Here is a 14,930-nt window from a genome sequence, read left to right as displayed (position 1 = left end):
CTTTGCCCAGTCTGTCCCATAACAATGTCTACCAATTCCTTGGAGGATTTCCATTGTAATTTCTCCACCATCTAGCATCACAAGTGCCCAACCAAGACCAGATTAAAGAGGTTACACAACCTACACATGCACAGCATAACCACACACCTAGAAAGAGGCTGAGGCTATTCCCTTAGGAGCACTGCTGCCTCCACAGCCCACAGGGAGAAAGTCTGGGTCCCACCAACAGGGAGAAGATATGTGGCTCTTTAGAACATGTTGATCAGGCAAGTAAGTCTGTGGCAGACTTGGCCTGAGCTCTGGCACAACCACAGCAGCCCCTCAAGTCCCAAGGGAGCTTTCTGAAAGCACCAGGGCCTTTGCTATTGCTTCTCCAGTCAGTGGGGTTTGTTTTAGAAGCCTGAGGATGATGAAACGATATACTGTCTTCATAAGGAGGACAAAACACAGCGGCTTCTGGAGAAAATGGGGAAGCTGGTGACCCTGAATTTTTCACATTCAGAAAAGCGCCTTTATTAATCTAAAATTACAATAAAATACAAACAGTGCTTTGGAAATAGCCAAAACTGCATGCCCTCTAAAATAATTAAAAACGGCTTCTTGAAGGAATAGGTATGATAAGGCTTACTGTCAACAGCACCTAAGCACTTCTCTGTGTGCCTGGAATTGAAAATGGATCTGTATTTACTCTAGTTTCCACAAATATTTCCTGGATGCAGGGAAGTAGCAGAGTAAGAAGAGAAGATCAGTTACTCTCTATATACTGACTGTCCCAAGGTGCACTCACTGGGGACCCAGGAACCCCCTGATGTAATCTCCTACAGGCTTGGCGGGTTCACAGTCCCGGGTCCACACTCTGGCTTCACCACGACTGTGTGCCCTGGCCAGGTTCCTTCACGTCTCCACACCCCTGTCTCTTTGTTTCTAAATTGGAGATATCACCCCCTCCTTGCAGGGTTGTTACAGGAATTTACAGGGCTAATGGAGGTGGAGAGTATAAAGCCAGCATTTCCCCAGCCCGTGCTGGGGAAATGATAGTGACTATTATTACATTACTATGCTCATTAGTAGCAGCCATCCCGAGTCTATTACTGACCTCCTGCCGTCCCCCTTCTGGGTTTTTGCCCAGTGCTCCACCTGGGCCAGGCTGCTCTTCCTCTGGCTGTGCTTTTCAAGGTTGTTCCTGGGAGGAAAGGCCCGTTGATACCCGCCGGTCCCGTTCTGCTCTACTGGGCCATATGTGGTGGGCAGCACCCCATTCTTCTCTGCCCGCTGGGGCTGTGCTTGTTGGCCTCTCAGGCCACCAGGTAAATCCACGAACAAGGCATCCTCCTCAGTTGGCGAGTACGGGGACCTGGACTTGCTCCTCTCCCGCTTGCCCTCCAGTGGTTCCCTCTGGGACCTGTACCGTTCTTCCTCTTGCTCTCGCCTCTCAAAGCCAAAGGAATCCTCGTGACTGCGATGAGAACAATCCCTCGTATGTCCAGGTCCCACGCGGCCACACTCTCGACAGGATTCTGCATGATTGGCCTGAGGGACAGCCTGCCGCTCCACCTTCTCCACGTCTCTGCAACAACAGAGGTATATTCAGCCCATTCCAGACAGCACCGCTGGCAGCCAAGACTCCCCAAAGAACATACTGTATGCTCAGACTTCCTCCAGACCTTTGTAAGGGCTGCTCCCTCTGCCTGGAATATCTTTCATAGCTAGTCCCTCTTTTTTCCTGCCTGACTTCTACTCATTGAGGACCTGGCCTACATGTCACCTCCTCTAGGAAGCCATTCCAGTCACCTATTCCCAGCCTAGACTGGGACCTTAGCTGACTCCACTGTCACACTAACCACACTGGACCATAATTGTATGTTTATTCATCTGACACACAAGTAGACTATGAGTTCCCTCAGGCCAGAGACCCATCTGGCCAATTACAATAGGCCTATTAAATAACTTCCGTACAATGACTGGTGTAGAGTAGGTGCTTTATAAATACTACTGAATGAATAAATGATACATGTGACAATCTCATGTTTTTCTCTTTTGCTCTTTGTCCATCTGTCTGTCTGAGACAACCCAGCCTAGATAGAAGGCTCCCAAACCCAGGGTCTCTCCCACTGGCATCAAACACAGCCCAAAGGACAACTGGCGCATAATTAACATTCTCTGAAGATGATGAGTAGAGAACAGGCACAGTAACCTCTTCATATGACCTCTTACCTAGTGCTCAAACAGGAACCCACAAGAACAATGGCCTAACAACAATCCTCTGAGGTATCACTAGTCGGATTATAGAGATAAAGAAACTAAGGCACAGAGAAGATAAATGATTTGCCCAAGACCATAGTGCTAGGAAAGAGCAGAGCCAGGGCTAATACCAGCCAGCACTCCCATGTGCTCCCCACTGCCTCTCCATATGTGTGCCCATGGCTTCCACACATGCAGACCTAGAAACTGTGAAGAAGAATGGGATGGGGACCATAGGTCAGGATGTGAACAGAGGCTAGAGGATGAACTTCTGGGAGCATCAAGAAGGACTCCTCTTTCATGGCCTGTCTCCTATCGTAAGTTGCCCTTCTACCCCTCTTCCATGGGGCAGGATCTAGTTATGTCTATATCCCCAGTACTTGGTACCAGAGACAAAGCAGCAGCTCCACAGGCTTTGCAAAAATAGATTGGGGAGGAAAAGAACACACTGTAGCCCAGTCCAGAAAGACCAGAAAATTACTAAGGATGCTTGGCTGGAGCAGCCAGTCTCCTTGGTAAAAGGTCCTGGCCTTGAGATCCATCATTCCTCAAATGGCCAAGCCAGAGGGCTCTCCATTTCAACATAAAAGCATATAATGGAAATGCTGCTGCATTTTACATCTTGGTGGCCAGACCCCAGACCCCAAGCAGCCTTTGCGACAACCTAAAAACCTCAGCTACCAACAGTCAGTACAGACTTAGGGCAGGCAGGATCAATCCAGTCTGAGAGATAGTTAAAATGTCAATGTAAAGTAGCAATCTAACCGGTAACTAAGAAAAGCAATCTAACCTGTAACTAAGAAAACCAATCTCGCATCTCACTGTCAATGTACTCTCCTGACTTTTCCCTGAAGACCCAAAGCTTTATTTAAAAAAAAAAAAAATCAATTTTAGCATTTCAATTTTCATTAGGGACCACCTCTCCCTACTCCCAATCCATATGGTTTGGATGCTGCTGTTTGGACCCTAGTCCCTGTCCATCTGAGGCTCCAAGTTTCAGTGATTACTTTGAGAGCTGACACATCACCTATTCCAAGTAAGTCAGTTGGTTAGAGCTGGCTAGACCAACCAGGCTTTGGTTAGAGCTGGTCTTGAACTGCTGTAACTATATGGGAATCAGCTATCTGAGAATGAAACCAACAACCGAGGCACCTGGGTGGCTCAGCTAGTTAAGCATCTGCCTTCAGCTCGGGTCATGATCCTGGGGTCCTGGGATTGAGCCCCAATTGGGCTCTCTGCTCAATGGGGAGTTGCTTCTCCCTCTGCCCTTCCCTCCTGCTCTCTTTCTCTCAAATAAATAAATGAAATCTTAAAAAAACAAAAAAAGTCAACACCAAGAAAAGCAGTTGGAGAAACACAGAATCCTTAACACTTGGCCTGAGCTCTGAGATTTAGCCATATCTAAACCAAATATATCCCTGGACTTTTTGGTTGTGAACCAATAAACTTTCTTTCTCACTTAAGCTAGTTTGAGTTTGGTCTAAGTCTTTGTGGAAGGAGTCCTATTATATCATTTTATAATGACATATTTAGATTATTATTTCTGAGAGCCCTTTCATTCCTAATGTTCAGTTGGTCTGTAAGCTCCAGTAGTGGGAATATATGGGAAATATTCAGGGGCTACACTTTAACAAAAACCAATTTTTACTATATGTTCATTAAGGGACAACTCTTTTTCCATAGAGTACATTATAGGTTTTAACTTTGTCCTTTCTTCCTTTAATCCTCCATAACTGTATCAGTATAACCTCAACTGGTAGCCTTCAGGTTCTCTGACTTGGCCTATATCTTCCTTAATGTTTCTCAAACTCAGGAAACCACCCAAGGGGGCTGTGCTAAGGCTGCTACCTACAGGTCTAGAGCTCTGGCTGTCCTCTGGGTCACACCCCAGCCAAGTCACCAAAGCTTGATAACCTGGTTTATACTCCAATTGTGAGACCTAAGTGACTGTACTTCCTTTTTTATTCCCACCCCAAAGATAAACAGCACTTGGTCACAAAACCAGGTTATGAAACAAACATGCCACCTACATATATGACATTAGAACTAAAAGGAAAAGGGAGTTTCCTCAACTCCAGAAACCAAGGAGTGTGTGTTCATAAGATGCCTCAGCCCAACCAACTGTAATGGGGATTTTCCTTTCTTTACCAATCAACCTCCATGTATTTAGTGAACAACCATCTATCCCCACTGGGGCAGATATTTGGAGGTATAAGAAAGTAGCAGAGAAAACAGTCTCTGCCTTCAAAGCCAGGTAACCCTAAAGCCCGATGTAATCACAGTTACCACATTTAATACTGTTCTCATTAACTGACCCCCAAAAAAGTGGAGGATTCCAGGCTTTTCTAACCATGGAGCTTATAACTATAAATCTTAGTGTTTACTATGTGTGTACATAGGATGTACACACCTTCACATATGCCAGTACATCATGACAATAAAGTTGATAGAAAATGACCAATCCTTTTCTCAGATTACCACCACCATTTACTGCAAAATAAACCTTAAGAGGTGGCTAAAAGAATGGCAGTCTGTTTGCCAGCTGGCAGCCTTCTAGGCCCTCAAACTTGAGTTTATAAACAGCTCTTGGTCTCTGACTGCTGGGACTTCTATAAGATGCCTTTGTGCCCAAAATACTCAGGCTATGGCTGTAGGTAAGAAAGAGAAAGATGATGTCCTCTACTCACCCACCTTAATTGACATAAACAGTTAACTTACTAAGATACAGGATTTAAGGCAACAATGTTTTCTGGTCTTCCCCATCTCCCTGCATTCCTTACAACTTAACACACAACTTCCCAAATCAGGAACCTGTCACAAAATGGATTTGCAATGCTCGATTTAGCACAATGGTGGGAAAGAATAAAGCACACTTCAGCTCTCAATGACTTTGTCATTCAGAGAAGTTGGCCATGCAAGGCACACATGTTTAGTTAAGATGACACTAGTCTTTCCAGTGCAAGTCACTACTATCATTGTGAGGAGCTGGACTTAGTGACTGTTCAAAATCACAGGGAATGGGGGCACCTGGGTGGCTCAGTGGTTGAGCATCTGCCTTTGGCTCAGGTAGTGATCTCAGGGTCCTGGTATTGAGCCCAGCATCAGGCTCCCCACAGGGAGCCTGTTTCTCCCTCTACCTATGTCTCTGCCTCTCTCTGTCTCTCAGGAATAAATAAGTACATCTTAAAAAAAAAAAAAAATCACAGGGCATTCCTGGCATTTGGTGACCATTTTGGCCAAACGTGTCAAACCCAGTGGGCATAGGGTTTAAAGCCAGTCAGACCTGGATTCAAGGGATAGTTCCGCCCAATACAAGCTGGGTGACCTTGAGCATGTCTCTGACTTCTCTGGTTTCAGGTTTCTTATCTGCAAAATGGGGACAGCACCCCTCGCTTTATTAGGCTGTTGTGAGGACTAAAGGAGACAGTGCACAGAAAAAGCACAGCACAGTACCCGGCACACATGTGCCCTCAAACACAGATGCATTGACTACCTAATATCTATTCTCTCCCTCTCCCTTGACCCAATTTTTTCTAAGTAACAATGTATCCAGCAAAAAGTCACATTTCCCAATCTCCCTTGGAGCTAAAGGTGACCATGTGACTTAGATTTGGCCAATAAAATGTTAAGATGTACACAGAAATTGCTAGGTGGGTCTTCCAGGGAAGTCTTTAAAAGAAGTCACACTGGGACGACGGAGTGGCTCAGCAGTGGAGCATCTGCCTTTGGCTCAGGGCGTGATCCCTGGGTGCCGGGATCGAGTCCCACATCGGGCTCCCTGCATGGAGCCTGCTTCACCCTCTGCCTCTGTCTCTGTGTGTCTCTCATGAATAAATAAATAAAATCTTAAAAAGAAAAAAAAAAAAAGAAGAAGAAGTCACACTTAGCTGGCTTAGCTAACCCTTCTTTTATTCCTGCCTGGAATTTAGATTTCACTCCAGATTGTAAGGTAACAAAAATAAGGATTAAAGCCACCTGCTTAAAATTGGGTAGAAAATGAGCAAGAACCCAGATCCCTGATGGAGCTGCTATACCAGACTGGACTAACTATGGATTCCTGGATTCCTCTTCTGTGAGAAAACTAAAACTCAATTTGCTGATGCAACCCTAAGTTGCACTGTTCTTTTACTAGCAACCAAACACAATCCCTGTTACAAGGGGCTAAGCATTATTAGCAGGGATTGGGTTCCTCCAGTTTTAGCACATCACAGCAATGCTCTGCATCTGCTTAGAGCAAAGTCTGGCTTCCTCCTGCAAGTGGGAAAAGCACTCACCTCACACCGGAGATATTTCTCTCTTCTTCCTTTTCCTCACAAGAACTTGGAAGTTAACAGATCATACCAAGCACTGATTATGTTTTTATTCTGTGTCTAAATCCTTGATCTCACCAGGAAATAAGAACCACTATTTCCCTCTGTCTTAATGCTAAACACATGAACACACCATTAAATCTCATTCAAAGACTTGGGCGGGGAGAGGAATAATTCTTGTAGGGCCTTGGTTGGACTTTGGTCCAGCAGTAGATACGGCCCTCCTATCACAATCCTACTAGAGGATCCCTCCCTACTCTCCACACCTAAACAACCAAACTAGGAACCCAGGAACAAGGGCCAGCCCACCGAGATACTTAGAGAGTGTAGTCTGAAGCAGATCAGGTAACCAGCTCAGCCTATGTTGATAGACACTGAGTCCTGAGCACTGACCCCAGGCTCAGGAGGACAGTGGCCTCCAAAGTCAGAATTGACCCTAGCATAGTCCGTAGACTTGTACAAAAGGTTGAAAAGAAAGAGCCCTGAAGTATCTTGGGAGCCTATGGCACACTTGCTCACTTGAATTAGTTCCTAGCATTTGAGGAAGGAAATGGTTGGAGAGAAATGGAGACAGGAGTTTGTTTCTTCTTTCCCCCAGAGTTAAATAGGGCAGTCCTCCTGGGAGTGGGGCAGATATCTGGCTCCCTTTCATGCTCTGCTCTAAATTAACAATAGAGGGGCTGACTGCTCTGACAACACACTCTCCAGTTCTCCAGGCTGTCCTCCTCCAAAGAAGAGTGAGGCTGAAGAATAAACGAAACACCAGATGGCCAGGCTGAGGTCCCTCTTGCCTCAGAGAAGTAGCTACTGGCAAAGTCCCTCGTGAAGTTTTAAGGACTGACAAACCAAATAAAGGAGGTCTGGTCACTCCAGGTCTTGTTCATTACCTGCCTAGAGAATCCTTCCCTCTTCTTTCTATCAGGTAAGTCAAGCTCAAGTGTCACAGTTCATCCCAACCCAGTCTGGAATTCTGGCCAAGTGTGCTTACTTCCCATCTCTGTATGGCAGTCACAGTTCTGGGTCACTCATTTTTTTTGTGGCCAATGCTTGGTTGTTATTACCATATGCTGGATCCTACTATGTGCCAGGAACTTGACACAGATCCTCTCTAATCCCTATAACAATCCTTCAAGATCAGTAGTGTTAAGCCCAAAGAGGCTGAGGGTACTGGTAAGTACCAGATTACCTACAATAAATTGTCTCTACTGAAGACTAGAAACTGTGGAAGCAACAGTCATCACTGAGCACTCACTAAATGCAAAACCCTGAGCTAATAAGCAAGTAAAATACATTATCTCTCTTTTTTTTTTTAAGATTTTATTTATTTATTCATGAGAGACAGAGAGAGAGACAGAGAGAGAGACACAGGCAGAGGGAGAAGCAGTGCTCTGTGCTGGGAGCCTGATGTGGGACTCGATCCCAGAACCCTGGGACCACGCCCTGGACCGAAGGCAGGCGCCAAACCGCTGAGCCACCCAGGCGTCCCTATTATCTCCTCTTATCATATACAATCCTCCAAGGCTAGTGATATTATTAATCCTTAATTACAGGCAATAAAAGTGAAGCTCCAAGAGGTTAACCAACTTGCCTGAATCCTGCAACCAGTGACATAAGCAGAATTCGAACTCCATCTGATCAGACTCCAAAGCCCTGCACCTGGTTGAAAACATCTCCATAAATTATTTCTGCTCAGGGCCCAAGGGGCTTGTCCAACCTCAGGTGTTCCTGCTACACTTTACTCAAAATGATCTGGGTTTGGAAGACCAAACATTTAGTTCTCTGAAGACAGTGCAGATAGCCAGCAATGTATGGGCCATTTCTGAGCAGGATGATTCCCCATGTGCTGATCCCACAACACTGATTAGCTTGTTCTGAGATGTCCCAAATCATTATTTTTAAAAAATATTTTATTTATTTATTCGTGAGAGACAGAGAGAGGCACAGACATAGGAAGAGGGAGAAGCTCCCCATGGGGAGCCTGACACGGAACTCAATCCCAGGACCAAAGGCAGATGCTCAACCACTAAGCCACACAGATGCCCCCCAAATCCTTATTTGAACTTCTTATAGGTAGAAGTTTTATAGCTGTTTTGTTCATCCTCCATCCACTAACCCGGCCAGCCAGCCAATCATCCATCCACACATCCATTAACTGACTGCTTACTATGTGTCAAACACTGTTCCATTTTCAAGGAGTTTACAGACTAGTAGGGGTGACAGTGAGAAAGCAGGCCAACAGAATGTGAAAGTCCTGTGCAAAAGGAATGACTTGCTGGGGCAATCTAACACACTGAAGTGTCAGGGAAAGAGGGAATAACATCGAGGGTGAGGCCTAAAGGATGCGCTAACATTTTCCTGATAAGGGTGAAGGCTGGGGGAGCAGATGAGCAAGGCCCCGATGGATCCTGGTGCCTAATGAGATGGACCTCCATCTCTTACCCAGATCCCATCATACTCTATTCTCCTCCTTGTTCTCTTAGATGCAGCCACACTCCTCCGCTTTCTGTTTCTTGAATAAACCAAGCTCATTCATGTCTCAGGGTGTTTGTAAATGCCGTTCCTTTGGCTTAAAGCACTCTGCCTCAGTTTTGCATCTGTAACATTCATATATCAATCAGGCCTCACCTCCATATCTTCCCTGCCCCCTTGTCCCTCCCATCCCATCACCCAATTTTACTGCCTTCATGCATGGATTATGATAGAATATCATCTTGTTGTTTACCTATTTATGGTCTGTCTCCACCATCCCTACCCAACAATGCATGAGACTTTGCCTCTTTGTTTGAACACTGCTGTATTTCTCAGCATCTTTAACAGTGTCTGATGCACAATATACCCTCAATAAATATTTGTAGAATAAAAGACTAAACAGATTAATGCATGTACAAATGCACTCAATTCAAGAAGTACAGTATGGTTAGGACACAGAGAATAGGGAATGGCAAGACATGAAAAGTGTCATAGGGACCAGACCCATGCAGTGCTCAAAATCCCTGAGGAAATTGGTTTTTACTCCAAAGGTGATTAGACTGTAAGTTCCTTCAGTCCAAAGATAGGACTTCAATTACAGAGAGACCAGAGAGGCTTAGAAAAAAAGGTAAGTTGTTGGGGATCCCTGGGTGGCTCAGCGGCTTAGTGCCTGCCTTCAGCCCAGGGAGTTATCCTGGAGACCTGGGATCGAGTCCCATGTCAGGCTCCCTGCATGGAGCTTGCTTCACCCTCTGTCTGTATCTCTGCTTCTCTCTCTCTCTCTCTCTCTCTCTTGCTCTCTGTCTCTATGAATAAATAAATAAAATCTTAAAAAAAAAAAAAAAGATAAGTTATCTTCTGATAGGCCCTCCTGAGCTGCTTGTCAGTTTTGTGAGCTGTAAAGGCAAGCTGACCTCCTTGCTTAGTGCTTTAACTTGTTAGAGAAGATATCCTTAGACAAAAGATAAAAAGAAGTCCAATGTGAGGGAGTTGGGAAGACAGATTTCAAGACAGTCCAAAATCTGGCAAGTGGAAGAACATGGAAATGGGGGGAAGAAATTATGAACAGATGGAGCTAGAGAGCAGGCTTTGGCACCACTGCTCAGTGCCCCTTTACACTGTATGGGGTGGGATCTCAAGAATACATAAATGCATTTCCATCAAGAGACTCCTAAGCCTGTATAAGAAATGAGGGGATAAAGTTGGGAGTTGTAGCAAGGAAGCTCAGCTCTGCTCCTAAGTCAGAGGAATGATGTGGGAAGAGGCTGGAAGAAGAAGGAAGTGAAGGGCAGAAGGAGGGGTGGTGCTGCAGGAGCCTGGGTAGAACAGAACCACAATTCTCACTGCTAGGGGATGAACACATCCTGATAAGGGAGAGAGTGCAATTTGTTCATAGAAGACTCATCATCAATGTGATCCAGAGGATGAATGATGAAACTGGAAGGTTGTAAAGAAAAAAAAAAGCCAATGACATTGTTACTGGAGGTAGCATATCTGATATAAAGTATCTTAGGCATCCTATTAAGTAAGCACTTGATACATTCACTTATTTAACTTAACACTTGTCTTGTAATAGCCCTATGGACTAAGAAAAGTATACCGAATCTGTACAAGTGACTCACCTAGAAAGTAGTAGAGCTGAGATTTGAACCCACATCCATCTGACTTCTGACACTAAGTTCTAGGAAGAGAAGTTTAAGGTAAAAGAAACCAAGACAATAGGAAGTGAGGGGTGAATCAGCTGGCCTGGACATTTGTCATTTGTGCTTCCTTTATCCCATGCCAATGAGTCATTTCTCCTTCCTCTGCCCACAGCCCCAACATTTACTTGGGCATTCACCCCTACCTCACCCTCAGTTCTCAGAAGTGAAACATGTATCCTGGGCTTGTGCCAGTCAGTGCATTCCCTGGCAACAGTACACAGTTTAGGGTTTAAATGTGATCTAAGCCTGTCCAATCAGAATGGCTCTGGACAAGAGCTTCTGAGCAAGACTGGCTCTTTTCCTGCTAGACTTTCATCAGAAGAGTCTAGGGCTACCGCAGCTACCTTACCACCAGATCTTAGATTGGCCAGGGACCTCTACATGGAGTTGAAGAATGAATCCAAACCAGAGGTAGCTGGAGTCCACAGTCTGAGACAATGACTTCTAATATTGTCTGAGCCTTGAACCCACCTGTTTCTTTTTTTTTTTTTTTTAAGATTTTATTTATTTATTCATGAGAGCAGAGAGAGAGAGAGAGAGGCAGAGACGCAGGCAGAGAGAGAGACAGGCTCCCTGCAGGGAGCCCGACGTGGGACTCAATCCCAGGTCTCCAGGATCAGGCCCTGGGCTGAAGGCAGCGCTAAACTGCTGAGCCACCCGGGCTGCCCAAACCCACCTGTTTCTAAAGCTAAACCTATCCTGAACTTTTCAGTCAAGGGAACCAATGAATTCCTCCCTTCTTAAGAAAAATTTGCCTGCATTTTCTGCTACCTGCAATCAGGAGTCATACTATATATACCACATACACAAAGCATCTGCCCATGTGAATTAAGAATAGAAGCATCTGGTAAGAACTGAGTTGGGGACACACGGATATGCGACCACTGGGGCCCTCCACTTAACACAGATGGTTTTCCAATGCAGATCACCAAACTGGAGGAGAGGGAAGATTTAGTACTGCCTGATGAATAATTCTAACTAACCAAATGTCTGAACATCTTATTCTGGGGAAATAGAACATTTAATAAGTCTGGATTTGCTTAGCTGACTATTCCATTTCTCAGAAAGTTAAAGGGAAATGCTATCCTGCCTTTATTCTGACTCAAATGGTAAAACAAGTTGGGTTTTTGTTTTGTTTTATAAGGAAGAAACCTAGGGCAAACATGATTATGGGATTTTAAGAATTTATTAAGGGCATAAGAACAAATGTTAAAAGTTCAGAGAAAATCTAGGGACAATAGCCTGAGACCCTAAAAGGGAAGGAAAGCAGCCCAACAGATAAGGGATGGAGCCCCTCCACAAAAGAATCTGATGGTTAATTTAAAAATCTTCAAGTAGAAAAAAGTTACAAAAATAGCCAAATCTCAGCTAGGCAAATTAATGCTGAACAATTCAAGGCAGGCATCACTTGCCAATCACAATACTTCTTCCCCATAATCCTGATTTCATTCTCAGGCTACCTTTGACCCAGTATCCTGGTCATTATGATGAACTGAGTAGAAATGGGACACAAGAACCCATTTGCCACTGCTGGTCCAAAGAAGCCAGTTTAATAACACAGGCAGCTCTCAGAGCTCAAGTTATAAAAGGACACGCACAAGAAATGGAAGGTAGGACACAAAATCAAGCACAGATGTACAGTGGAATGGGCCCCACAGGAATGTGGCAGAAAGGGAAGAGTCTAGAAGGAGCTAAGCTTGGTTTTTTTTTTTGAAGCAAAGCAAAGCAAAAAACAAACTTTCTATTTTTCTAAAAATTAAAATGAAGGAGGGGACGGCTATAAAAGAATGAGATGTAGGTATCTCTGCTTGGGGAAGATGATTCACATAAATAAAACTGAATTCTTTAACTTCTGGGATTAGTTCCATACCTTAATCAAGAAGAAAGATGAGAGATAGTCCAGGACAAGGAGGAAGATGGGAAAGGCCCAGGAGTTAACTCCCCAGGGCCATAAAGGAACTCGGGAATGGGTTCAAGAAACCCCTCAGGTGATCTCTGAGGAATCAAAGAGAAAAGGAAAAAGGCCAGAATATTAGAGACTGGCAAATAGCATCCTGAATTTCAAAAGAAGGGAACATCAGATTCCATTAGCCACAAGGCTGGACGGACTTCCATCAACCAAGACGCTAAGCTGCATCCTACACTGGGCAGATTTCATAGCACACAGGAAAGAAAGCACCAAGAAAAGGCAAACAACTCAGGAAAAAAAAAAAAAAAAAACGGGCAGAGGACACATACAGGCAGTTCACTGGGGAGGAAACAAGTAGCCAACAAACAGAAAAGATCTCTATCATCATGGACATACACACTGAAATAACCAGATACTATTCATCCACACAGCAGCTCAACAAAAAATTTTAAAGCTTGATAATATCAACTTTTGGCAAAGATGTGGGAGATGAGGACTCTCACTAGTAGATTCCACAGCTTTCTTTAAAGGGCAATTTGGCATACTGATTCAAATTTAAAATGCATTGTATTTTGATACAGCAATTTGAAAGACATATGCAGAGGCTTGTAGAGGTTTTTCATTACAGGACTATTCATAATAGTAAAAGATGACGAAAGATAAACCATCCAAGGTTTGGAGCATTATGGTCCTTATACAATACCAATACAACAGTCCAAAATAAAGTTGATCCACATACACTGATAAAGAAGGATTTTGGGGGGGGCCCTGGGTGGCTCAGTCAGTTAAGTTTGCCTCTGGCTCGGTCACGATCTCGGGGTCCTGGGATTGAGCCCCAAGTCAGGCAGGCTCCCTGCTCAGTGGGGAGTCTGCTTCTCTGTCTCCATTTGCTCCTCTCCCTGCTTGTGCTTTCTCTCTCACATAAAGTCTTTAAAAAAAAAAAAAAAAAAAAAAAAAAGGATTAAGGGCAGCCCGGGTGCCTCAGCGGTTTAGGGCCACCTTCGGCCCAGGGCCTGATCCTGGAGACCTGGAATCGAGTCCTGCATCGGGCCCCCTGCATGGAGCCTGCTTTTTCCTCTGCCTGTGTTTTGGCCCTTCTCTCTCTCTCTCTTTCTCTCTATCTCTCGCATGAATAAATATTTTTAAAAATAAAAAAGTAAAGGATTAAGATGTTAGCATTCATGCTTTGAAAACACACAAAAGAAACTTACATATTTCTATAAGTGTATATATGTATATAAATGAAGATTACCCCAGAAAGGTGATTAAGAATATTTTTGCCTTTTTGCATTTTATTTTTTGAAGGATGAAAAGCAAAGACTAGGAAAGAGTGGGCATTAGGGACCAGCATGTGCATTAGAAGCAAGACATGCCAAATGTACCCAAGTTTCCTTCTCCTGGGATGATGAAGGAAACAGCAATGTCGCTATGAACAAAGTGCCCACAGGGCTAATGGCAGAGGCTTTCCCATCATCACTGTGGACACAATAGAAAAATGCAAACTGGGGGATCCCTGGGTGGCTCAGTGGTTTGGTGCCTGCTTTTGGCCCAGGGTGTGATCCTGGGGTCCTGGGATCAAGTCTCGCATCAGGCTCCCTGCATGGGGCCTGCTTCTCCCTCTGCCTGTGTCTTTGCCCACCCCACCCCCCCGCCATGAATAAATAAAATCTTAAAAAAAAAAAAAAAAAAGAAAGAAAGAAAAAGAAAAATGCAGGCTGGATGACAATGCTAGGAGGCAGAGTCAGATTTGACTGAACACCTGCAGTTACTGATTCAGAGTCCACGTGGGAACTTCCAGGACAATCATTAGTCTTGTCCTAACATATTCATGCATCCAGTAGCTCGCTCACTCACTCACTCACCAGACATTTGACAGCTTACTCTGTGGCAGGTGTGCAGAAGATACAAAGACAATCCCTCCCTGAAGTCTAGGATACTGAAAAGCAGACAGAAGGTGAAAGAAAAAACAGCATGGAAAATGCTTGACTGAGGTATTACGGAAACTCCAAGGGGAGGACTAGACCCCAACCAGGCCCCTTGAAGGATGTCACTCTATACCAAAGGTCTGTTTCAAGAAAGATAGCATGAAACTAGGTAGTACCACTAATCCCAGAATACACATATATTGGAAAAGGCTGATAAGCTAAAACATACCATGTGAAATCCATTTGTAGTCACCGAAAAATCCTGCCTTTAGGTTACTAGAGAAGAACCTTTTATTTTGAGGCCTCACTAAAAGACCACAAAGAGGCCTCTCAGCTGAGCAAGGTGTCCAGAGAGTGAAAAACAGGCCCATGT

At 44.5% G+C, this 14,930-nt stretch overlaps 1 protein-coding gene across 13 annotated transcripts in view; it reads right to left on the bottom strand.

The window, feature by feature from the left end:
• PLEKHA7 (pleckstrin homology domain containing A7) overlaps positions 1–14,930 on the bottom strand; it is a 223,270-nt gene that overhangs the window by 54,557 nt on the left and 153,783 nt on the right. For all 13 annotated transcript variants that reach the window (XM_041730461.1, XM_041730449.1, XM_041730458.1 and 10 more), the window contains one exon: positions 1,097–1,567. In XM_041730461.1, the coding sequence (XP_041586395.1) occupies positions 1,097–1,567 (471 nt within the window). The remainder of the gene's footprint in view (positions 1–1,096; positions 1,568–14,930) is intronic.

Source organism: Vulpes lagopus, chromosome 15, assembly GCF_018345385.1.
Source record: "Vulpes lagopus strain Blue_001 chromosome 15, ASM1834538v1, whole genome shotgun sequence".
NCBI lineage: Eukaryota > Metazoa > Chordata > Mammalia > Carnivora > Canidae > Vulpes > Vulpes lagopus.
The sequence above is the reverse complement of the archived record's forward strand: the minus strand, read 5'-3'. Positions and strand labels throughout refer to the sequence as shown.